Source organism: Panthera leo, chromosome B3, assembly GCF_018350215.1.
Source record: "Panthera leo isolate Ple1 chromosome B3, P.leo_Ple1_pat1.1, whole genome shotgun sequence".
Taxonomy (NCBI): domain Eukaryota; kingdom Metazoa; phylum Chordata; class Mammalia; order Carnivora; family Felidae; genus Panthera; species Panthera leo.
In genome coordinates this window covers 144,718,390-144,744,911 of record NC_056684.1, presented here as the reverse complement: position 1 = coordinate 144,744,911, position 26,522 = coordinate 144,718,390, and the positions used below count along the sequence as shown (strand labels likewise).

General features: G+C 42.4%; 1 protein-coding gene across 8 annotated transcripts in view; it reads left to right on the top strand.

Moving 5' to 3' along the window:
- The window catches only part of PPP1R13B (protein phosphatase 1 regulatory subunit 13B), a 93,983-nt gene that overhangs the window by 11,957 nt on the left and 55,504 nt on the right, over positions 1 to 26,522 (top strand). For 2 of the 8 annotated variants that reach the window (XM_042944419.1, XM_042944412.1), the window contains exon 2: positions 23,943 to 24,090. In XM_042944419.1, the coding sequence (XP_042800353.1) occupies positions 23,943 to 24,090 (148 nt within the window). The other 6 variants (XM_042944418.1, XM_042944414.1, XM_042944416.1 and 3 more) reach the window with 6 other exon arrangements.

Sequence of the window (26,522 nt, the reverse complement as noted above, 5' to 3'; positions counted from 1 at the left end):
ACAAGCATTTGGGGCACAGTGCTTATATGCTGGCTCTGTGCCAGGCCGGGCAGTCCCTGCTCTCTGTGAGCCCACAGTGGGGAACGGCCAAGTAAACAAAAATGCCCTTCCGAAAAGATAAAAATGGGAAGAGTGGCAGAGTACGAGGTACGAGCAGAGCACAGTGGCAAGAGGAGACTTCTCAACCTTGGAATGTCAGGGGAATTTTCAGCGAGGAGGGGACATCTGAGTAGCGTTTCCAAGGATGAAGGAGAGGGGCAGAGGTGATGGGGAAAGGCTCTTAGGTAGCGGGTTTAACGCGTACAAGATATTGGGATCTGAATCCGTGTGCTGTGCTCGGGGAGATGGCCTGGAGCATGAGGCCGGATGAAGCCAGGGAGGCTAAAGGGTGGGGACAGATCAGATTCGGAGGAGTGTGTATGACCTGCGTAAGAGTGTGAGCTTGATCCTAGGAAAGATATGAAACCGTTGAAGGTTTCTATTTTTAATTGTAAAATACACGTGACATGAAAGTTTCCGCGTTAACCGCGTTTAAGCGTACGGTCCTGTGGCATCAGTACCCTCACGCTGTGCAACCAGCACCACCGTCCCTCTCTGGGATTTACTCACCTTCTCAAGCTGCAACTACTGTTGCAGGATTTTAAGCTGAATTGTGAAGTGCTCCAATTTAAATTAAAGTCGGTACTGGGGTGCCTGGGTGGCTCAGTCGGTTAGGTGTCCAACTTCGGCTCAGGTCACGATCTCGCGGTTCGTGGGTTCGAGCCCCGCATCGGGCTCTGTGCTGACAGCTCGGAGCCTGGAGCCTGCTTCGGATTCTGTGTGTCTCTCTCTCTTGGCCTCTCCCCCGCTCACGCTCTGTCTCAAAAATAAACACATTAAAGAAAAATAAAGTTGGTACTACGTGTCTGGAGTCTGTGGGAGGAGTCTGTTAAGTAGTTGAAGCAGAGGAGGGCCTCTGAGCGGTCAGAATAGTCGTCGAAGAATCTAGCACTGAAGCCAGCATGTGGGAGACCCTCCTCAGGCCTTACCTCACTCTTCCTCTTACGCATCGCACACCTCTGATTTACCTGGCTCCTCAGTCTTCAGACACTGTATCTGAGGTTGCTAGAGGGGTGCAGCTGCGGGCAGACAGGCTGCTGGAAACCGGAGACACACTTTGAGCACAACCTAAAGTTGTGGTCTGAGGGTGGGCAGCCTGACCTCAGTCAACACCAAAGATAACACAATTACAGATTACAGATTACACACAGGTGGTAGTTAAAGTTCCTGATGATGACTGAGTCATCGAGAAAAGAGTAAATAATATCGGCGATGTAGACAGTGGCTGGATACATTGTAGATGAGAAAAGTGTCAAGAAACTTAATAATATGTCAAAACCTTGTTTGTGAGAATCTTCACATCCTTTTTTCATACTAAGCCTCTCAAATTCAGAACATATTTTACACAGGGTCGTCTGGGTGGCTCAGTTGGTTAAGCGTCCAACTTTAGCTCAGGTCATGATCTCACAGGTCAGTAGGTTTGAGCCCTGCTTTGGGCTCTGTGCTGACAGCTCAGAGCCTGGAGCTTGCTTTGGATTCTGTGTCTCCCTCTCTCTCTGCCCCTCCCCTGCTCACGCTCTGTCTCTCAAAAATAAATAAACATTAAGAAAAAAATTTAAAAAAAACATATTTTACACATCCGGCCCATTTCATTTCAGACTAGCCACTTTTCAGGTTCTCACTAGCTGTGTGTGGCCAGTGGCCATTTCATGGACAGCGCAGTTTCAGGTTTTGGCTCAAAGGGATTAGACCCTCAGAGAATGCTATCATTCAAAAAAATTCCTCAAGGATAATGGATGACTTGTATTTTCATTATAGTAATTAAAAATTTTTTTTTAACGTTTATTCATGTTAGAGCGTGTCAGCACAGAGCCCGATGCGGGGCTCAAACTCACGGACTATGAGATCGTGACCTGAGCCAAAGTCAGACACTTAACCAACTGAGCCACCCAGATGCTCCTATAGTAATTTTTATTTACTATTTTTTTTTATATTTTAAAAAGTACTGAAAGGCAATGCAATGTAGTAAAGAACGTGGACTTAGGAGTAGGCTGTTTGGGTTTGAATTTCAGCTGTCTCATTTCCTACCTATTTGATCTTGGATGAGTTACTTAATCTTTCTGTGTCTCAGTGTCCTCATCTGTAAAATTGAAGGCACAGTAGTACCTACCTCATCGGATTTTGTGAGCATTAAAGCGTTGTTATATGAAAAGAACCTATGACAGTGCCTGCTCTATACTAAACACTATAGATATGTGCTGTTATCCCCCAAATGTTTATTATCTCCAAAATGTTAAATGATTTTCATTCACTACATTTTAAAGACATTCTTGCTTTGGAGACTGCTTAATTTCAGATGGGCATTTAATAAGTTTTCACCATGAAGAAAAAAAATGTTAATTGTAATTTGGTGAGGATGCTTTTTCATTGATGTCTTTGAGTAACTTTCCTGTTTGCTGCAACGTTGAGGCTGCTTAACAACCAAAGAAATAGTATAATTAATAATTAAAGAATTTAGGATTATAATTAAAATTAAGAAAATGTGAAAGGATGATTTTAGTACTGTTACAGTTAAACTCAGAAATACTTCATCAGCCCTACTATGTCTGGGGAGACTACCTAGTTCTAATTTTTAACATTGGTCTCTTGTAACATTGGATTATTTTGAGAGTTTTACCTTATTACTGTTATCTGTAAATAGAGTAGGAGGGCAACAAAAGAAATACCAAAATATGAAAAGATCACTGTTTGGGAAGTGGAAGACATTTAAGAGAAGGTCCTTTATCACCTTTTAGAGTAAGGCACGGCTGGAAACATTACCAGATTATGGCATGGGTACTTAAATGTCGAGTTCTTCGCATAGGAGAAAACAGTGCCTAATAGTGGTTTATTTAATCCCAGCTGTTTCATTTGCATTGACCGACATCCTACCCTCCTGTGCGGTCTTTGGAACAGTTAAACAGACTGTCTCTAGCAGGACATAATCTGCCCACCCCCTGGCTCCTATACCCATGCTCCACTCCTCTCCAGCTAGCTCCTGTGGGCGCAGCCTACATGGTGCTTCCTCTGGGAAGTACTTCCTGAGGCTGGCATCTGGGTCAGGCAGCCCTTCTGTGGGCTCTCGTGGCTCTCTGCAGTTTCCCACTGTAGTGTCCTGCTGTCCCTTCTCTGTCTCCACTCCAAGTTCTTTGACAAGGGAGGTGTTGACTGTGTGTGCCCTGAGGCTGGCCCGGGGCCAGGTTGAGCTCTGTAACAATTTCCTAAATGAATGAACGAGTGATTCTGTAAATGTGTCCAGTTTATGTTCTGTACAGAGAGACACCCCGCTTCACAATATGGGGTTTGGCTTGTTGCGCCTCTTTCTGCTGCAGTGTTTTACCATAAATCAAACCAACCTGAGGGCCTAATTTTAATCTTATATGATTTGCCTCCAGAATCGGACAAATCCTCAAATATCAGTATTAATAGAAAATACCTTCTGATCCATTTGGTTTCTGATAGTCCTTTTGGAGAGTTGCTAGTAACTAGATTCTAAGGCTCATATGGGGTAACTAGGAGGGGAAAATGGGACATTTTTATAGTAATGATAGTAGCTGCTCATGGTTTTGGTAGTAAAGTAAAAGTAGCTAAGTTCTATGACTATATTTAATGGAAAAATGAACTTTTGTGATTACTTTGCCAGCTTTTTTGTTATGCAGAGACTGTTATTAAAGTATATTAAACTGAAGTTTTATGGCTAATGATACAATAGAACCTGTTTCTAGCAGTTTATGAGGTATTGGCTAATAGAGGAGAAATCTGGTGCTAGAGATTACCAAGGTCAGAATTCTGCACGGCCATGGAGTCAGGCAGGGCAAGACTATAAACTCAGGGTTCTAGTGTTTTCAGGAATCAGATCGACTTGGAGATCTTTGCAGAATATCACTGCTTTCATATCTTGTCCCCCTCCCCAGGTAGTACCTAGCATAATCTACATTCAAGTGCCTTATACTTTTGTTTCGAAATTTTCAATTTCTCATGGGTGGAACCCTTATTAGTTTGTCATAAAACCATGGTTTATGATCTCTATTACTACAGAGTAAGAAGGGGTCAGGCAAATAACTGCTAAGATCCTGTCTATTGCTGACTTCTTGTGATGTTGTATTAGAGCTGAGCAGAGGGGTCTCCATGTGAAAGGCCTCTGTTAGGGAAGCTCCCGGAGAAGCAAGCAGGCTCTGAGCCTGAGTTGCACATGAATCGTGAGATCAAGAGAAGCCAAGTGACATAGGCCGAAAGTGGGAGGCGCTTCTCTGCTGGGTGTTGGGTCTGTACTTTCAACAGATACGGCTGGGCCCCACTGTGTGCCAGAACGTTATGAAGGATATGAGTGGCCTAGTAAGGGAGGTAAACATAGTATAAAACAAGTGATATTCAGCAGATAATTATGACAACACATATTTATTGGCTTTTATTATGTGCCAGCACAGTGCTAGGCACTGGGTACTTGACAGTACTCATTTGCTGTCCTCAAGGGGTTCATAGTCTAGTTGACAGAAGCTTGCAGAGCAGGGACACTTAGGGCAGGAGTGCTTGAGTATGCAGACTTTGGAAGCAGAGCTGGTGTCAGCCCTGACCCTGCCACTTACTAGCTGTGTGACCTTAGACGAGTTACATAACCTGTTGGAGCTTATCTACTCATCCTTAAAATGAAGGGAACAGTGCTTGTCTCTAAATAAATGATGGTATAGCCATATAAAGGAAATGATATATAGCCTTAAAAAGAGTGAACTAGAACTATGTGTATTCTCATGGAAAAATGCCCAAAATATAGTGTTGGCTGGGAAACCGTCCTACTTATTGTAGTCTTAGTGTAAAAATAGAAGTAGAAAACATCTGAAAGGATATATACCACCTGTTTCAAGTGTGGGTCATTGGTGGGGACTATTCTTCTATTAAAATTTTTTAATGTTTATTTTTGAGAGACAGATTGCTAGCGGGGGAGGGGCAGAGAGAGAGGGAGACACAGAATCTGAAACAGGCTCCAGGCTCTGAGCTGTCAGCACAGAATCCGATGTGGGGCTCGAACTCCAGAATGTCGAGATCATGACCTGAGCTGAAGTCGGACACTTAACTGACTTAGCCACGCAGGTGCCCCTGGGGGAACTATTTTTTGTTTCCTCCATTGTTAGACTTTCAGAAAACTTACATGTTAATTTGCCACCCAAAAATAATAAAGCTAATAATAGTTAAAAAAGAACAATGACCTTCTTCCCAGGATTTCTGGCAGGATTGAATGATATTATGTATGGAGAATGCACGAGGTCTAACACATAGTGTCAGTAAGTAGGTACCATTACTGTTACTGCTGGACATAGTAGCTAAGGAGCAAGAAGACCACAGAACCCTTGAAGGTTGATGTTGGATCCTATGGTGTGAATTTCCAGTTGATTCGTCAGAGTGGGATCTTGGTTATCCTTGGAGCCCAGATCTGGGCACCAGAGTCTTCATGGTCCACGACCTTTTGCTGACCTTGGGTGAAAGAGACAAACCTATAACGGCTCAGTGTGCCAGGTGCATGTGACGACCACTCCATCCCGGTTCTCACTCTCGAGAATAAACACATTGTCTGCACCATCTTGAAGACAGGGAGAGGTGGCCTGCCAAGTTGTGATGCCTTTCCCAAGAGAAACCTGGGACTTTCATGGACGGGCAGTGTGGTATAGGAGGCTTTTGGAGTCATCCCTGGGTTGACCTTGAGCAAGCTATCAACCTCACCCCTTTTTTTGAAGTTTATTTATTTATTTTGAGAGAGAGAGTGCGCACATGAGCAGGGGAGGGGCAGAGAGAAAGAGGGAGAGAGAGAATCCCAAGCGGGCTCTATGCTGAGCATGAATCATGACCTGAGCCAAAATCCGAGTCAGATGCTTAACCCACTGAGCCACCCAGGTGACCCTGTCAACGTCTTCTGTCCTGCTTCATCTGCTCCTGCCTCTTTCACTTGCATGTCATAAATGGTTCTTTTCCTTGTTCCTATTGGATGAAGAATCGGACAATACTTTTTTTTTTTGAGGTAGGATTGGTGGGTCATCTTATTAGATTGACCTTTTCATCTGCTGGTAAGGTGATAGTTGGAATGAATCTTCATAGGGAAAAAAATCTGTGAGTGTTTGTTTTCTTTTTAGATCTGATTTTAAAAGATTTGATTCTTGGGGCGCCTGGGTGGCTCAGACGGTTGAGCATCCAACTTTGGCTCAGGTCATGATCTCGCAGTTCATGAGTTCGAGCCCCGCGTCGGGCTATGTGCTGACAGCTCAGAGCCTGGAGCCTGCTTCGGATTCTGTGTCTCCCTCTCCGTCTGCCCCTTCCCCACCATGCTCTGTCTCTGTCTCTCAAAAATAAATAAACGTTAAAAAAAATGGAAAAGATTTGATGCTTTGTGGTTCTTGTCTCTTGGGAGTTTGTTGTATATAAAACAGTGTACTTTTTCTTAGGAATGACTTATGTTGGGTGCCCATTCATCCAGATGTGAAATGGAAGGGTCTTGGTTTTTGCCTGTTGTACTGGTAGTCTGTCTCATTAGCTTCTTTTTTTCACTCAAAGTGGCCGTGTTTGGTTCTTAATTATATGGTTTCCTCAATTATATCCTAATCAAATGCCTTGGACTTATTATTTTTTTTTATAAAACCATGTCACTTAGCTTACATTTTTCCAGTATCCCATTGATATTTAGGGAGACCCTCTTATAATATTTTCAAAGCATATTAATAGGTTTATTTTATGATCAGCTACCCTTTATAATTTGTATTTGATGAGGTGTTCCCGTGTCAATTTTGTTTCATGGTTCTCTTTTGTGACTTAATTTCAGTTCATTTCTATAATTTTTAAAGTCCTGAGGGTTTTTCTAACTTTTCAGTGCCCAAAATTGTTATCATGTATTTAAATAAGAGAGGGAGGAAATTAGATTTGAGAGAATATTGTATGTCAGGCTTCTTACTAGAGATTTTACAGACTTTCTCATTTAATATTATGTAAACAATGTAATGAAAGAAACTACTGAGAGGGAGTCAGCCTGCTGGGCTGAGAATCAAGAGACCTGATTTCAGTCTTGGTTTTGTTTTTGTTCATAAGATTTATGAGCCTTGACAGATTATTTCCTTCTCTGGGCTTCTGCTTCCTCATCTGTAAAATGGGGGAAAGAGTGGTGGTTAGATTAGGTTCCTTCTGGCTCTGAGGTTTGATGACTAATCTTTATGATAGCTTAATTTTGAAACTCTCGGCATGTCCCTTTAAAAAAAATTTTTTTAATGTTATTTATTTTTGAGAGAGACATAGCATGAGCAGGGGAAGGCAGAAAGAGAGGGAGACACAGGATCCAAAGCAAGCTCATAACCTGAGCTGAAGTCGGATGCTCAGCCAACTGAGCCACCCGGGCATCCCTCAGCATGTCCCTTCTAATTTAACACTTATGAGAGTTTTAAGAAGCAAGTGATCACTTAATCTAAAATAACTCAAATTGTCAAAGAATTTTTTATCTTTTTCCTCCAACAACCTTAGGGACTATTGAAAAAAATGAGGCCCTTATGTACTGTCATCTCAAATTTGTAGCTTAAAATATGTGCTTTTAATAGGAATAGTATGAATATTACCTTAGGGAGCACAGTATTTTATTTTCGTGTTAAAATATGGATTCTTGTGAGAACATCCTGAGTGCTCAGCCAACAATAATACATTAACTACTTTTGAGATCAGAGGGGAAAGAAAACTGTTTTGTGGTGGTGTGGGAAGACAGTACGAACAAAGGAAAGATGATCTGCCAACCTGAACTCCATTTTGTCTCCTGTTTGGATAGAAACAACCAGAGCTTTCAATTTGGTACAGAGCTGGGACTTGCCTGTGTTTGCCAAACCGAGTTGCCTGAGGTTCTTGACCCTGTGGGGTGGAGCGAGAGGAGACGACATCTCCATGGCTGGACAGTCCCTGCTTCGGCCTCGTAAAGTGTTGGGCCTGAAGCAGGTGTTCTCGCTGACCTTTGCTCCCTCCGCACCTCCGCTGTTGTTTTTGTTTTAGTAGCTTGCAGGTGGAGGACCCGTTGGGGCCTGGGAGGCAGTGTTTGGTGAGGAAGCAAGCACAGGATTTGGGGTTAGTCAAACTGGTGTTCATAGGTGGGCTCAGCTCCCTGGTAACTGTGGTGCCTTGGATGAGTGCTAAACCTTTTTCTTTTCTTTCTTTTTTTTTTTTTTTTTTTTTGAATAGTTGATTTCCAGATGACACTTCACCAAATCTAGAACTAACACTTGGATTTTTTAAAATGTTTGTTTATTTATTTCGAGAAAGAGAGACAAAAAGAGACTATCACAAGTAGTCTCTAGTTGTTAATATGGAGTCCGACATAGGGCTTGATCTCATGAACACGAGATCATGACCTGAGCTGAAATCAGAGTCAGATGCTTAAACAACTGAGCCACCCAGGCAGGCGCCCCTCGGTTTTGTTTTGTTTTGTTTTGTTTTGTTTTGTTTTGTTTTGTTTCCTAGCTGATGCATGCTGAGCCTTGAGTGCAAGAACCTCAGGTTTCTCCTTTGTAAAATGGTAATTATTTTAGTAATTAAGGTCATTTTGGGTTCAAGTGGCAAAAACCAACTTCTGCTTTCTAAAGAAACATCTTGGAAAAGGAGGGCCTTACTGCATGGACGCCGATGGAAGAGCTGGGCAACTGAACTGGCCCAGGCATAGCCGGCCCGCCTCTCCGGGGCACAGCCTCTCTCTCTTCCAGGCCACATCCGTTTTGTCTACACGCTCATCAGAGCTATCTCTGCAGCCTACTCAGCTTCTAGTTTGTGCTCCCTCCAGGATTCTCCTCCTGGGTTCTCCTCCTGGATTCTCCTCCTGGATTCTCCAGGATTCTCCCTCCTGGATTCCCCTCCTGGATTCTTATATTAGCTTCCCGAGGGGCCTTCTTATTTCTGTGCTCTTTCCCCTCCCTCAGTCAGTTGTCAACAAAGCAGCCAGAGTGAGCCTGCAAGTCGTCATGGTAAAACATGCCACTTCTTACTTAGCTCACAGCCCTCCAAGGGCTTCCGAGCTCTCTGAGCCAAGCCTAGTTAGTAGTTTACCTGTCCTCCCTACTCCTCCCCCTGATCTGTGTGCTCAGCCAGGCTGACTCCGAATCCTACCAAGCATTCTTTCTGCCTGGGGGCTTAGACACTTGCTCCAGTGCTCTTCCTGCAAGCTTTCTGCAGGCTTACTCACTTCCTTCAGTGAGGCCTTTTCGGACACCTTATTTAAAATTAAAATTGTCCTCTTCCCTGTCTCCTTTGCCTGTTTTGTTTTTCTTCATAGGGTATATCACCACCCACCCTACTATATTTTTTGTCTACTTATTTTTTTGTCTTTTTCCCCAGACTATAATCCGATCCCTACAAGCAGGAGCCCTGTCTGCTTTGTCAGTGCCGGATCTCCAACACAAAGTAGGCACTCGGTAAATACTTGTGGAATAAAAAAAGCACTTTTTGTTGTGTTTTCCTTCATTGAGCCGGCAATGGCAAGAGCGGTGGGCATGTAGAATAACCATGACCCTGGAAACTTGCCCAAGTGTGAGTCCCAGAGAGGAGTGGAGAGAATTGCCATCTAAAAGACATCGCAGTTGGGGGCCCTGAGGTTACCACGAGGACTGCCATGATTGGTGTGTCATTGTCTAGGAGGTGCTGAGAGAATGCTCATTCTTTTCGCTTTTTGAAAATGCATAACTTCCTGACAATACTAACATTCAGAAGTAAGGTGATTCACATAAGTCTTTGTTTGTTTGTTTAAATTTTTTCAATGTTTGTTTATTTTTGAGAGACAGAGACAGAGTGCAAACTGGGGAGGGGCAGAGAGGGAGAGGGAGACACAGAATCTGAAGCAGGCTCCAGGCTCCAAGCTGTCAGCACAGAGCCCGACACGGGGCTCGAACCCACAAACTGTGAGGTCATGACCTGAGCCGAAGTCAGATGCCTGACTAAGCCACCCAGGTGCCCCATAAGTTATTGTTTAGAAAGATAAAAAACTATGGCCGTGTAATAATAAAACTCATATGCAGCCTACTGTTTTAATAAATGATGGAATACGTAATTCTGTCTTCAAAAGGAATGGTGCTGAAATTTTGCAGATTGTACGCAAGTTTTGTAAAGGTTCTTGGGCAGACCCCAGCTTCTGTATCTGAGCAGAACCAAACCTCAGGTGAATCTTCATGAATCCACATCTTTATGAGCCCAGGCCAGGTCCCTAGAAGAGGTGAATTCATAACGAGTGGAAAGGCTTCAGACTTTTCCTCTCAGCCTTTCTTTAGTGAGATCGTTTCTGCCTGGAGGCTGTGTAGGCTGCTGAGTACACCCATCTTGGGTCTTGTAATGAATCTCTACAGTTCCCTCTTAAATTCATACCTACAGTGTTCTGTTCAAAGGTACTTGTACATTATATGAAGTGAGTTCTTCCCTTGTGAAAAGTGGTTGGAGTTTATGTTCTTATCTGATAACTCTGGGATAAAAATGGATTCTTACACTTTCATCAAGATGAAGAACTTGAATAGTTGTGTGGGTTTGTTTTTTTTTTTTTAAGTGTTAGTGAATTTTAGCACTGTTTTGTCCTTGAACTATTCGAATAGAAACTTAAGCTTTGGAGTCAGATGCTCTTGGGTCAGACGTCCTGGCACTTTTTAGTTATGTGTCCTTGGGCAACCCTTCAGTCTATCTATAATGACCGGATCATCTTAGCAACTTGCTCCCTCGGCCTTTTGGGAGAACCACGTGATATAATATAGGTAAACAAAGGGCCTGTCCATGAACATCGTAAGCATGGAAATAATAGGTATTCTTATTATCAATAAATTGTTAAAGTCCTTTCATGTTAAGGGTCTTATAAATGTCATTCTCATTTTGAACATCTAAAGCATGTCAATATGGGAGCTCCTGGCTGGCTTAGTCGGTTGAACGTGTGACTCTTAATCTCAAGGTCATGAGTTCAAGTCCCATGTTGGGTATAGAGCTTACATTTAAAAAAAAAATCATCTGGCTTTAATAAAACTTAAAAAAGGGGTGCCTGAGTGGTTCAGGTGATTGAGGATCTGACTCTTGATTTCGGCTTAGGTCATGATCCCAGGGTCATGAGATCAAGCCCTGTGTCGGGCTCCACACTGAGTGTGGATCTTCCCTCCCCCCCCCCCCCCTTCCTCTCCCTCTCTCCCCCTCCCCCCTCCCCCCCTCCCCCCTCCCCCCTCCCTCTCTCCCTCTCTCCCTCTCTCCCTCTCCTCCTCTCTCCCTTTCCCCCTCTCCCCCTCTCCCTCTCTCCCTCTCTCCCTCTCCCTTCTCCCTCTCCCCCTCTCCCTCCCTCTCCCTCCCTCTCCCTCTCCCTCTCCCTCCCTCTCCCTCCCTCTCCCTCCCTCTCTCCCTCCCTCCCTCTCCCTCTCTCCCTCCCTCCCTCCCTCCCTCCCTCTCTCCCTCCCTCCCTCCCTCTCTCTCTCTCTCTCTGTCTCTCTCCCTCCCTGTGTCACTTCCCGTCTCTCCCTCCCCGTCCCTCTCCTGTTCACACGCACTCTAGAATAAAATCTTAAAAATATTTAATAAAACTTAAAAAAATTGAGGTTATAGAATAAAAGTCCAAAAGGTGGTGCCAGCCTGGGTCAGTCAGAAGACCACGTAACTCTTGATTTGGGGTCGTGAGTTTGAACCCCACGTTGTGTGTAGAGATTAGATAGATAAACTTTAAAATATGTCAATAACAATTTGAAAAAAGAAATTTGTAGCTCTGTATGTATGCCACTCCAACAAGAAGTTTTGCTAGCATAAAATATTAGCAAGAAGGCATTTATTGTGAAAACATAAAATGTGGAGGTTTCACTTTTTAAAGTTATTCAGAATGCTTAGGCAGTCTTTTTTTTATGACTGTTTTGTGTGGAGGTTGGTAAATTAATGTTTATTTTTCACTTTCATAGTGATTTCTAGATCCTGGTTACAGTTGTTATTGAACAATGCTAACGCTGAACTTTTCTTCCACGGAACTCACCGAATTAGGTGAAACGTCATCTACCATATCACTCTGCTGTAACAAGGGTGGTCTGTCTTGTTTCATTAGGACGTCTTATCATGGCTCATGTCATTAGTGCCTGGATTGAGATTCCACAAGGCCCAAGGGACATCTATTTGAGTATTTTTCCTTTGTCAATGGCACAGATAAGCTCTAGGCAGTGGGACTTTTGTTTTCCACACTTCACTTTCGCGTAGTTTTCTAAAGATGAGAAACATTTCAAGCGTGGTAGTTGAGAGCATTATAAGCAAACTCAGAGTGGGATCGTGGTATTCAAGAGCTGGCTCAAATCTGAAAGAGAAAATGGCCAACCAGTTGGAAAAAGATAGGAGTGTTACTGGACTTGCATTTCCTTTGCAAACTATTCGGATTTTGTGTCATGAGATGAGTAGAATTGACTGTGGTATATCTATACACGTGATTATATTAAAGTGCTCTTCAGAGACATTATTTTGCTAAATATCTTTAAGGTTTTTTTCCTACCGACAAAAGAATTAGTACTTTTGATATTAACAGACATGAAAAAACAGAATTTGTACAACTATAAATGTTTATTATTTGATAAAAGAAACCTATACAAGGCGATAACGTATATTTAATGTTATTTCCGTTGGGAAAAATATTTTACTGATTGTATAGATTATACAGGTTAGATAATTGGCATAGCTAGAAATTTTTTTTTCTTAAGGGACAACTATCCTAATATATAATTCACATACCATAAAATTCACACTTTTAAAGTGTACAGTTCAGTGGCTTTAATATATTCACAGCATTGGGTAGCCATCACCATGTCTAATTTTAGAATATTGTTGTCACTCCAAAAGGAAACTGTGTACTCTTTAGCAGTCACTCCCCATTTCTCCTGCCCCCAACCCCCGGCAGTCAGATTGCTGTATTTTCTGTCTCAACAGGTTTGCCTAGTCTGGTCGTCTCATGTAAATGGAATCATATATGTGACTTTTGTATCTGGCTGCTTCAGATTTATGAGCCCAGGCATAATCTTTTTAAAGTCCATCTGTGTTGTAGCTCCTTCTTAAGGCCAAGTAATATTTCATTCTAGAAATACACCACATTGGTTTATCCATTCATCAGTTGGGCTGTTTACACTTTTTGGCTATTATGAATAATGCTGCTGTGAACATTTCTGCTCGAATTTCTGTGTAAGAAAACCTGTAAGACATGCTTTTAATTCTCTTAGCTGTATACCTAGTAGTAGGTAGATAAGTTTTAAAAAATACGTATAGGAATATATTTTCTTGAATTTTACAAAGGAATATATAGACAGACGAAGTCTTATTCTGAGGATTTGGGGTATACATAAATGTTTGAAAGGTCAAGAAAATTTAATTAGAACATTTATATGGTTTTAGCCAGATAATCTTTACAGTTAAGTTGATTAATTAGAAAAAATACACGTTTCTTTGTTTTGGTTCCCTTGTATAATGATTAACTTTGCATTTCAGACAGTTTCAAATATAAACACTAGATTAAACTTAGTTAATTGAGAAGTTACTAAATAATGGGGAGTATAAGTAAGAAAGTTATTTATTAAAAAATTTGTTCTTTATTTCACATTTATTTATTTTGGGAAGACAGAGATAGAGTACAAGCAGGGGAGGGGCAGAGAGAGAGGGAGACACAGAATCTGAAGCAGGCTCCAGGTTCCAAGCTGTCAGCACAGAGCCTGACGCGGGGCTCAAACTTGTGAACCGCGAGATCATGACCCGAGCCGAAGTCGAATGCTTAACCGACTGAGCCACCCAGGTGCCCTAAAACGTTTGCTCTTTAGTGCCTCAAGCAGGTTAGTGATTCAGAGCAGAGCTTGGGAGTCAGACTGGGGTTGCATCCTGCTCTGGTATTAATGAGCTCAGTGACCTTGGACAGGTAATTGAACCCCTGCACGCCTCCTTTCTCTACTCTGTAAAATGAAGGGTGCTGTTTGTCCTGCAGAGCTGCTGTGGGAATTGAGAATGTGTGGTGTGTGTATCAGTGCCTAATAATAAGCACTGATAAACAGTGGTGGCAATGCAGTGAATTTTCATTTCGTTGGGTTTCATGAGGCCCTGAGAAGCAGTGTCTTTTAAACCACTTAGACCGTGACCCACACTAGGAAGTACCTTTTACAGGGTGACCCAGGGTGACACACACATGCATCTCTCTGTATAAATACATGTAGTTGGAATTTCAAGGGACCACACTTACCCTTACTATGTGTAGTGTATTGTTTCATTTTTTATTTTGAGTTAATAAGCTTTATTGTTTTAGACCGGTTTTAGGTTTATAGAAAAAATTGAGCCCCAACCGTTTCCCCTGTCATTAACATCTTGCTTTAGTGTGCTACATTTATTATAATTGGTGAACTAATGTTGATAAATTATTCAACTAGAGGCCATAATTTACCCAGGGGTGCCCTCTTTATATTGTACAGGTCCGTGGGTTTTGACAAATGTGTAATGTTATTTATCCACTATTACAGTATCATATAGAATATGGGTATGTCCCCCAAACCCCTGGCAACTGCTCATCTTTCTACCATCTCCACAGTTTTTTCCTTTTCCAGAATGTCATTTAGTTGGGATCATACATTGTGTAGCCTTTTCAGATAGGTGTCTTTCGCTTAGTAGTATGCATTTAAGATCCCTCGGTGTCTCAAATCTTAAAAAATTCCTGTGTCTTTTTGTGACTTGGCAGCTGTCACTTTTTATCACTGAATACTATTCCATTGTCTGGATGGACCACTGTCTGTTTATCCATTCACCTCCTGAAGGACATCTTGGTGGCTCCCAAGTTTGGGATGAAGCCGCTATAAACATTCCTGTGTAGGCTTTTGTATGTAAGTTTCAAACTCACTTGGGTAAATATCAAGCAGCTCCGTTGCTGAATCATACGGTCAGGGTATGTTTAGTTTTGTAAGAAACTGCCAGGCAGCCCTCCAGAGGGTGGCTGTGCCATCTTGCATTTCCACCAGCAAGCTCTCTTTGTTCCGCCTCTTTATCAGCATTTGGTGGTGTCTGTGTTCTGGGTTTTGGCCCTTCTCGTAGGTGTGTGGTGTCGCTGTTGTTTTAATTTGCAACTCCCTGGTGATCTGTGAGGTTGAGCATCTTGTCTGCTTGTTTGCCATCTGTATGTCTTATTTGATCTTCTGGAATCTTTTGTCCATACTTTGATTGGTTTGCTTATTTTAAGAGTTCTCTGTATATTTATAGGATATAAGTCCATTATCAGATATATATTTTGTAAATATTTCCTCCCAGTCTGTGGTTTGTCTTTTTGTTCTCTTAACACTATTTTATATTTTTATGTTCTATTCCATTAAAATCTAAAACTGGCCCTTGAGGCACTAATTGATTTTATAGCCCACTGGTAGGTCACCGCCTGTGGTTTGAAAATCTATGTTTGTTCTGCTTTCCCGGTGTTGTCCACTTGGACGATGGCAGTCAAGCAGCTGTCCTACCAGGCAGTGATTCCTGACGCGGATCAACAGGAGTTCAGAGTTGATACTGCCCTTTATCTATTGTAGAAGATTCTGGGGTTTTTTTCAGTGTTTTTCTTTATTTTGAGAGAGAGAGCAAGCGGGGGAGGAGGAGAGGGAGAGAGAGAATCCCAAGTAGGCTCTGCACCAGCATGGAACCCAGTGCAGGGCTCGAAGTCAGGAGCTGTGAGATCATGACCTGAGCTGAAACCAAGAGTTGGACGCTTAACCGACTGAGCCCCCCAGGTGCCCCTATTGTGGAAGATTCTTTAAATTTTAGTGACTAGATTCAGTTTGGTCAGCTGCATCACCTCCACACCTGATAGTAATGACATATCTAAAGCATTATGGAAAGTTTTGTGAATTTTGCATTTCTGCATGGTTTTACACAGGTTTCCTTTATATGCATATGCTTTTAAATAGGACATTAATAAGGTGAAGGGAAGCTAAGGTGTATGGTTTGTATTCCCAGCGATAAGGTATAACCCAGATTTCATCTACTCAAATTGGTGAGAGGGAATTTTTGTATGTTAGAATGTATACTTTTTAAATGTTTAATTATTGAAGCAAATAAAAACAGTGATTTGAACTAAACAATTGATACGGTTATTGAGGATCTAGTTTAATGGACATTTAACTTTGAATAGATGCTACTCAGATATTTAAAAACTTTTTTTTAATGTTCTTATTTATTTTTGAAGGAGAGAGAGACAGAGCATGAGCGGGGGAGGAGCAGAGAGAGAGGGAGACATAGAATTTGAAGCAGGCTCCAGGCTCTAAGCCGTCAGCACAGAGCCCGACGCGGGGCTGGAACTCACAAACTGTGAGATCAACTACTCAGATATTTAAATGTATCTGTTCCCTCATGAGGGTTAAAGATGCAGCCCTGCAGGTTTGCACTTCTCATTTCTTAGGAAAAAATCCCGTCACTCTCCAAAGGCCAGTTCTGTTTTATTCCAAAACAATGCAAATCCCAATTTTGGAAATTGAACTATTACTATTAAACTATTCCTCTGTTTTCTTTGTAGTTAATCTTACTCCTCCCCTACTTGAGCGGGGCAGGAACACTCACTCCCTGATGCCCTGCAGTGCCACCTTGTGGGAGGAGGGAAGGCTTTAACAAGGAAATCTGCCCGGTGTTAACGTGTGTGTGTGTGTGTGTGTGTGTGTGTGCGCGCGCGTGCATGCGTGTGTGTGTGTGTGTAATGGGCTCCTGACTTTCATTTTTCAAAGATTTTTTTTTTTCTTCTCTCTGATGTGGACTAACTTACTGATTAGAGGAATAAAATACTGGCAGTCTTTTTCTATAGAGACCTTGAAGATGAGAAGGTGTGTGCCTACCCTTTCTAACTCAACCTATTGAAAAAAGAAATTTTGGGGCACCTGGGTGGCTCAGTCGATTAAACGTCCAACTCTTGATTTCAGTTCAGGTCATGATGTCATAGTCTGGGTTTAAGCCCTGTGTCAGGCTCTGCACTGACAGCGTGGAGCCTGCTTGGGATTCTCTCTCTTCCCTCTCCCTTTCTCTGCTCCTCCCAGCTTGTGTGTGTGTGTGTGTGTGTGTGTGTGTGTGTGTGTGCGCTCACTGTGTCTCTGTCTCTCTCTCTCTCAAAAATAAACAAACTTAAAAGAGAAAAAATGATATATAACTGGAGAGGTTTATTGAGTGCCTACTATGTTCTGGGCACTACTGCAAGCACTGGTGATATAGCACCGAACTAAAATTCCTCTTCTCAGGGAGCTTGTGTTCCAATGAGAGGAGAACGAGGATAGACATAAATACATAACCTAGATTAGGTGGTGGTGGTGAGTGCTAAGAAGAAAAGAAAAAGCAGTATGATAAAAGAATTATAGTTCGATGAGGGAAAGCTCCTCCGATAAGGTGACACTGGGGCAGAGGCCTGAAAGAAGAGAATAATACAGTCCTATTAGTAGCTGGGGGAAGAGTGGTCTAGGTAGAGAGCAGCCAGTGCAAAGGCCCTGAGGCAGAAGTTGGCTTGCTCTGTTGGAAGAACAGTGAAAATGTGTTCTTTCATTGTGGCTGGGGCAGGGAAGTGAAGGGCGGTGTACGGTAAGAGGAAAGATCAAGGTGTGTGTGTGTGTGTGTGTGTGTGTGTGTGTGTGAGAGAGAGAGAGAGAGAGAGAGAGAGAGAGAGATGCAGATCATGTAGGACCTTACAGATGGTACTTAGGACTTTGGAATTTATTCTGAGAGAGGTAGGAAACTACTTGAGAGTATTGAGCGAAGTGATAATACCTGAAGGGCAAGAATGAAAACTGGACCAATTAAGTTGCTCTTGCAAATGTCCAGCTGAGTGGTAGTGGTGGTTTGGGCCAGGGTAGCAGCAGTGGAAAAGAGAAGTCACATTCTGGGTGTACTTTGAAATTAGGGTCAGCAGTATTACTAACGTGTTTGTGGAGCATGAGAGAGAAGGGAGGCTAGGGTACCTCCCAGGTTCGTCTTACTTTATGCTCCTTGCTCTGTGTGAGTGGGCAAGGGCTTCCTGGCATGTGTTTCAGTCTTTGAGAGGTTGGTTTAGGGAAGTGGGATGAGGCACACAGGGCGATGTCTTAGACTTAGTTTTCCTTACAGCCCTGATGTTTCTGAGATTTTAAATTGGTGAATTGGTGAACAGTGTTACAACACGCTAGGGTCAGAAGGGAGCTAATGTTGACTCTCGTGTTGGGGCACACAGCCCACTAGAAAACTTGAAAGGGTCTTCTGATGTTTCTTTACCTGCACTCCAGCTGTTGCTTTTTATGGCTTTTCTGAGCTACTTATTTATAAGCTGCCAGGTGAGTTATTTATTACCAGTACCTGCAGTGTGGTATAGCTTTTATTGTTTGATTTCTCCTCAGTTATCTTTGTCGTCCCTGAGTTCCTTTTCCACTAGAAAATGGAAGTAGGTGAGGTTGGTGAGCTAAGGGATCTGATGTTTCACCTGAGGGGGTGAGGCCCAGCAAACTCGGAGAAGCGTTGTCCTGAAGCGTTGTCCTATCCACGTTACCTGCTGAGCTGCTGATGAGAAGCCATGACCTGTAGCGACGGGAGGGGCTGCTTCCCCAGGCAGGCACAGCCAAGTCAGTGGTAGAGCCAATGACAGAATTTGGCTTATTTCACGTTTCCTTATGAGCACGACCCTGACATCAAGAGTCGCATGCTCTACCGTCTGAGCCAGCCGGTGCCCCAGCACTTTGTTTCTTTTTATGGCTGAATAATATTCCATTGCGTGATATGTCACCTTTTATTTATCCATTTATTGGTTGGTGGACATCTGGGTTGCTTCCTCATCTTGGCTGTTATGGATAATGCTGCTATGAGCATTTACATACAGGACTTTGTATGGACATGTGTTTTTATTCTCTTGGGTAAGTAGGAGTGGAATTGTGGGATCATGTAAATCTGTTTAACATTTTGTTGTATTTTTATTTTTTAAGTTTATTTCATTTTGAGAGAAAGCACGTGCGCATGCATGGGGGAGGGGCAGAGAGAGATGGAGAGAGAGAAAATCCCCAGCAAGCTCTGCACTGTCAGCACAGAGATTCCAAACCACGAACCGTGAGATCATGACCTGAGCTGAAGTTGGACGCCTAACTAGCTGAGCCACCCAGGCACCCCAAGAACATCCTTTAAATACCAAATTTGTGAACATTTTAAAGGATATGTGTGGATATGTAAATCAGTGGTTATTAGCGATTAGTTGATTTTCTTTATGTAGCTCAAATGTTCTTGAAAGTAAGGATAAAGTGACCTCCCAAGTTAGTTCATAGGGTTATACAGTTACCTGCTTGCTGGTCTGCCTTCCTTTACTGAGCACCATTTACGTGTCCAGCATCGTACTCAGGCTCTGAGTTCAGCAGCCTTATAGTGGTTTGGGGATTTTTAGATTTTTTAAACAATAAATACACACACAGCTTGAGACAAACTTAGACGATTTCAGAGCCTGATAATGGGTTATATAACTCATTCCCGTGAGTCACTATACTGTTCTGCTAGAGGACGTAAGCAAGAAAACATCCATTATTTCATGTAGGAATATTGATTGCACTGCAAGTAGCCACAGTCTGCCACAGGAAAGTGGAACAGGAGGCTGGATCTCAGGTTGGGTCAGGAAGGGTGAACACCGGTGTCAGGAAAACTTCCAAGCGGAGGCGGACGTTTGGGGGTGACTGAGGACGGGGAGCAGGGCCAGCAGGGTCTGTGGCTGTGACTTGTCTGGAATGGTTTGAGGTGGGTGTCTTGTCGTCACGTGCTCTATTTGTGACAGCTGGCGGTACAGATCTTTGCATGTTTTTCTAATGTAGTTAACCAAATCTTTTATCTTCAGCATATTCATTTTCTAGGAAGGATAAACCTTAACTTCTTTTCTTTTTTCCTGCACTTGTTTTCTTTAGGTTCCCTAATCCTGTTGGGTTTCATCTCTGTCTTACACTTACTATTAAGAGAGAAAAAAATACTACCTGTTGGATTGTGACATGCTGTCCATTGTAAGATATGTTGTGATTTCAGAGATGTGAAAATGTAAACAAAACAGTGCTTGTAGGATCAATATGCTACGATATTTGTGTTGGAGGTGTTCAGTTTCCCTCAGTGAAGGAGATCTTGCTAGAATAACGGCAGCCTTCTCAGCATTAATCTTAGGTGATGCTCTAGGGAAGCCTGCACTATCCAGGTCAATGCCAGTTTCATTTAGCTTGAAAGCTTTTAAATCTGTCATGATTATAATGAAATTAGCTTGGATTGGGTAATTAGAGATTAGGGAAAATGAAGTTTGCTAAGATTAGAAAAGATAGGGTTTACTAAAGATTACAGAACAGAGCTTAAAACCTGAGGTAGTGTTTAGTGACTTTGGGGTAGGTTATCTGGGAGGGCTTAGCTTTTACAATTAAGTGTTCAGACTCCTAAGTGTGCCATGCTGCCTCTCCTCCCCCACCCCACCATGTTGATCTTACTCGTGAGCTGAAAAGTCTGGGTAATTCAAAAAGTGTCCCAAAATAGTGTCATTCCATTGTTCATCCTGCCAACATGTTCATCAGAGACTCTGCTTTTCAGAGCAAATGAGCGCAAGCCGAGCTTTTGTGAGTGCATGCTGACGGGGCTGCCCTGTGCCGTGGTGGGGGTGCCATACTGGTCCCCGCTCTGGCCAGGGTTCTGTCTTCCAGGAGCAAGTGATGATGTAAACATTCACTGCCCCGTGGTACTGAGAACATACCATGGGCTGCGCAGGCAGGGGTGGAGGGATAAGGAATAAAAATACCCTGGTAAAGGGCCCCTGGGTGGCTCAGTCAGTTAAGCGTCCGACCTTGGCTCAGGTCATGATGTCACGGTTCGTGGGTTCAAGCCCTGCGTTGGGCTCGGTGCTGACAGTGCAGAGCCTGCTTGGGATTTTCTCTGTCCCTCTCCCCTTCATGCTCTCTCAAAATAAATGAACTTAAAATACTCTGAGGAACTGAGGGAAACAGAGTGTTCACTCTGCTAATTAGTGAACTGTAGTGTTAGCCCTTAAAGGGAAGGTAGTAAAAAAAAAAAAAAAAAAAAAAGAAGAAGAAGAAATATATTTTCACTAATTTGATTTTTTTGATTTATAAAGCATGATTTAGGTAAATATATTGCTAGATCTTGAAAAGCATTGGCTATGAAATTACATAATGTACCATTAGCAGTGTAAAATAAATGTGTGTGAACAAGAATAAAAATATATTCTGGTTCTGTTGAAACTGTTAAAGTATTGGGGCACCTGGGTGGCTCAGTCGGTTAAGCGGCTGACTTCTGCTCAGGTCACGATCTCAAGGTCTGTGAGTTCAAGCCCTGGGTGGCGTCGGGCTGTGTGCTGACAGCTCAGAGCCTGGAGCCTGCTTTGGATTCTGTCTGTCTGTCTGTCTGTCTCTCTCTCTCTCTCTCTGCCCCTCCCCGACTCTGACAAATAATAAAACATTTAAAAAAGAAAGAAAGAAATGGTTAAAGCATTAAGGCCCTTCAGTTCTGGACTTGTTTGCACTGGATCCAGGAATTACTATTTTATTCCAAATTCTGTAGGTTCCAGGCCATTTATTTCAGTATTCCAAAGCCCCCATTTTTATAATTTCCTCATATGGGTTAGTGAGCAGAAATAACTGCTTAAGTTCTTATAGAATTGAAATGTATTTGTAATATCCAAGAAGAACTGAGGGGAACCATGCTTGTTACTGGACAAACTGGACGTATCTTAGATTATATGCAGTACTTCCCCAGTTGTACGGTGGGGCAGAGTCTTCTCAGTGTGTCGTTCATGGAGTCCACCGGATTTCCGTGGGCCTGCCCCGCCCCAGATCCTGGCCAGGCAGCAGCAGGTGACAGACTCAGAAGTGACCTGCTGGAGCCTCGTGGGCCGGAGGACATGTTCGTGCTGTGATGTAATAAAGATGTATGTGAAGAGGAACTAGGTCACAAAGGACGGATCATGTGGCCTCCCTGGTGAGCAGAGGCAGCCAAGGGAGGTTTTGCAAGGGTGGTAGCACGTGAACTGGATTTTGGAGGGTGAACTGGAGTTGTCAAGCAAGGGGGGGGGGGGGTTGGGGCAGCAGCCTGACAGCACTTGCCTGGGGCTGGGGGGGGGGGGGGGGGCGGGCCACCGGAAGGCCAGGAAGGTGACACCGAATCGGGCTGGCAGTGGTAGCTCACCCTGAAGTCTAGGCTTTTCTCAGACAGAGTTCCAGGGAGATCAAGCCCCAGAAGAGTCTCGGGGGGAGGAAGTAGAGGTTCACGTGAACATTCGACTCTGAGGTGCTCAGTGAAGATGCCTGTTTGCTGTTCATCACTAGAAAACAAATGTTTGGGGAAGGGCTGCTCTTGAGCCTCGTGGAGCTCCTGAATATTTTAAGCAAGGGAGTGACTTCTCCTGATTTACGTTCAGAAAATGCACGGCCCCTCCCCCTCAGAAGGACAGGCTGAGGTGGGGGTGGGGGGGGCGCGGTGTTGGTTCCCGAACGTCAACGTGAGGATATTTAATCTCAGGATGTAGGAATTTAGGGCACCTCTGAGAAAAAATTTCTTTAACGGTGAACTAAAATAAAGTACTTAATCAGCTGCTGAGGTTCTAAGTGAGAGGGGGTTGTGGGGACAAATGCAGACTTTGCTTCTGACTTTGTTCAAAGAACAAACTGAAGTCCTTCATAGTATGTCTGACTGAAGAAAATCTTCAGTTTCAGTCGTACCTTGGGAGAAATGTTTTTGAAGAAGTTCCTTCCATTATGATCACTTTATAGCTTAGATCAAAATGGTAGGATTTTTTTTAAGATTAAAAAAAAGCTGGACAATTTTTATTTTACTCTTTTTCAAATATGTGATAATAAATTTTCATGTTTAAGGGCATTTGCATTTTATTGTGGTATATTGTATTTCCTCAACCAATGTTTTTTAAACTTTTAAGTAATGTCTACACTCGATGTGGGGCTTGAACTCACAACCCTGAGATCAGGAGTTGCACGTATCCAACTGAGCCAGCCAGATGCCCCTTCCTCAGCCAGTTTTTAAAAATAAATTGGATATTTGGTCTTTTTGTTACCAGTTTTAGAAACCTTTTATATATTAAGAAGTTTAGCCTTTTATTTGTCATACGCATTGCAGATATTTTTTCCTGTTTCTTTTTGCTTTGTAAAAGATTCATTTATTTGATTACTTGAATATATCTTTTTTTTGTAGCGTCTGGGTGTTTTTTTTTTTTTTTTTTTAGTTATAGCGAGAATGAACTTCTGTACTCCAAGGTTATAAGAAGGAATTTACCTGGTTTTATTTTAAGCTTTTATAAATTTATGATTTATATTTGAATATTTGATCTATTAGGAACTTATGCTGGTCTATGATGTGCAGTATAAAGCCAGTTTTCCCTTGCAGCTGGGAGTTTTAATTGATCAGACCTCCTTCACTGCACGGTCTTTTCCTTCGTCACTGTGGAGGCATCTCCTTCCTCACTCACACCATGTCTGGACTTGAGAGTTTGTTGCCCTGATAGGTTCATGTGCTTCTGCTATGTCCTTTTGGGGCTTCATAATATCTGGTAGTGCTGTTGGGTCCCTTCTAATACTGCTCCCTTTGGGAATTCTTGTGACTTGTTTTACATTTTAATTTCTCTACGCAGATTATATTTATCTTTTAGTTTTTTTAAGTTTGTTAAGTAATCTCTCCACCTCACGTGGGGCTTGAACTCACAGCTCTGAGGTCAAGAGTTCCGTGCTCTTCCGACTGCCACTCGACATGACTTTTGGATTAGCTTATCTGTTTCCGAAAGTTAATCCTGTAGGGCACTTTGGTACAGGTGGGGGAGTGGGAGGTAGAGGGGATCGTTTTAAGTTCACAGATTGATCTCCTTATGATAATGACTGTAATTGTAGCTTAAATCTTTTCTCTTACAGATGATATTAACCGTGTTCTTGAGCAACAACGAGCAGATTTTAACAGAAGTTCCCATAACACCAGAAACAACGTGTCGAGATGTTGTAGAATTTTGCAAGGAACCTGGAGAGGGCAGTTGCCATTTAGCTGAAGTGTGGAGGGGAAATGGTATGTATTAGGTTCTATAGAGATTCCTAAGTACGTCAAATGTAATGTTTATCAAATGCAAAATACTGTTTCTGGTTCTTAGTTATCTGTGATAGTGAGGTATTGAATAATTAAAATGATACCATATTACATGGGAGAAAGATTTTACAAATGCTCTTTGTAAAATATATGTGATGTGATTTGACCCTTATCTGTGCCATCTGAAATGAGCAGGGAAAGTAGATACAGCTCTTAGATGAGGTTTTTCTAGATCTCACTGCTAACCCACTGAGAGCTCTGTGTGCTCTGAGACTTTACAGTGTTTTGTTTGGTATGTGTTGACTTGTTCATCTTCTTTTCCCTGATACTTCAAGGCGGAAACATTTTTATGTTTCCCTGTACATAAAACCCTTAAAACACTAGGCACGCCATAAATATTTATTAAATTGTAAAAAGCAAGTGCAGTTGACCCTTGAACAACACAGGTTTGAACTGTGCAGATCCACTTATATGTGGATTTTTTTCAGTGAATATATTGGAAACGTTTTTGGAGATTTGCAACAGTTTGGAAAAACTCACAGATGAACCACATAGCCTAGAAATACCACCCCCCCCCCCAAAATTAAGAAAAAGTTAGGTATTACTGTAAGATCACAGTATATAATACATGTAACATACCAAATATATGTTAATCGATTATTTATGTTATCAGTAAGGCTTCTGTCCAACAGTAGGCTATTAGTAGTTAAGTTTTGGGGGAGTTAAAAGTTAAACATGAATTTTCGACTGCACAGGGGTTCAGTGTCCCTGACATCTGTGTTGTTCAAGGCTCTGCTCTCCTGGCTCTTACATTTAAGGACTTGGTCATCCAGCTAGGCAGAGAAGATCAGCATAAATAATACTGAATACAGAAAATTCTGCAAAATAATTTGGAGTCTAAAGGAGAGGCTGAATGTAGATACGGTATACTCAGCAAGGGAAGCACTGTGAAGGAGGAACAGGAGAAGATTATGAAAGTATCATGCTCCTGTGATAGCTAAGGGACTGGTATTGAGAGAAAGTAGGCAGCAGGGAAGAGATAGAACTAGCTCGCACAAAGGCCGTCAGCACTGGTGGAGGAGGGTAACCTTTTTGTGGTGTGAAAAAAACAGGTGACTGGGGTATGGATGGGTCTGTGTTGGAAAGTAAGAGAATGATCAGGTAGAACCTGTTGAGTCTGAGGTGATAATGGGATGGCATCCAAATGGAAGTGTTGAAAGGGTACTTAGGGATAGTCACTAAAGTCGTACACTTTTTTTTTAAATAGTTCTGTTGAGATATACTTCATATACCATACAATTCACCTATTGAAAGTGTCACCTATTACCTAAATTCAGTTATTTTAGTACACTCAGAGCTGTGCGGCCATCACCACAATCAAAGAACATTTTCATCACTGCAAAAAAGAAACTTCATATCCATTAGTAGTCATTTCCTATTCCCTTCCTACCCGCTCCGTTCTTAGGTTGCCCCTAATCTCTTTTCTGTCTCTGTAGATGTTCTTGTTTTGAATATTTCATATAAATGTAATCATACAACATGTATTCCCTTTTGACTGGCTTTCATGGAGCATGATGTTTTTCAAGGTTCGTTCATGTTGTTTTGGTATCAACACTTCATTCCTTTTTGTTGCTGAATAATATTCCATTGGGTGGATTCCATTTACCCATTGATCAGTTGATGGACATTTGGGTTGTTTCCACCTTTTAGCTATCCTGAGTAATGCTGCTATAAACATTTATGTACAAATGTGGGTGTGGACGTATGTTTTCACTTCTCTTAGGTATATACCTAAGAGTAGAATTGCTGGGTGGTAATTGCTTAACTCATTGAGGAATTGCCAGACTGTTTTCAAAAGCAACCATTTTACATTCTCAGCATCAGTCTATTCCAGTTACTCCACATTCTTGCCAACACTTGATATTAGGTATACAATTCCACCCATCCTAGTGGGTGTGAGTGGTATCTTGTGGTTTTGATTTGCTTTTCCCTAGTGGCTAATGATGCTGAACATCTTTTCATGTGCTCATTGGCCATTTGCATATCTTCTTTAGCGAAATGTCTATTTAAAAGTTAATTTATTTTGAGAGAGAGTGAGAGCGTGGGAGGAGCAGAGAGAGAGGGAGAGAGAGAATCCCAAGCAGGCTCCATGCTGTCATCCTGGAGCCTGATGCGGGTCTCAGTCTCACAAACCGTGAGATAGTGACCTGAGCCAAAACCAGGAGTCAGACGCTTAACCGACTGAGTCACCCAGATACCCCTAGAGAAATGTCTATTTATTTAAAAAAATTTTTTTTTTTTTTTAATTTTGAGAGAGACCATGCAAGCAGGGTAGGGGCAGAGAGAGGGAGAGAAAGAGAGTCCCAAGTAGGCTCCTCACTGTCAGCCGGAACCCAGTGCGAGGCTCAATCCCA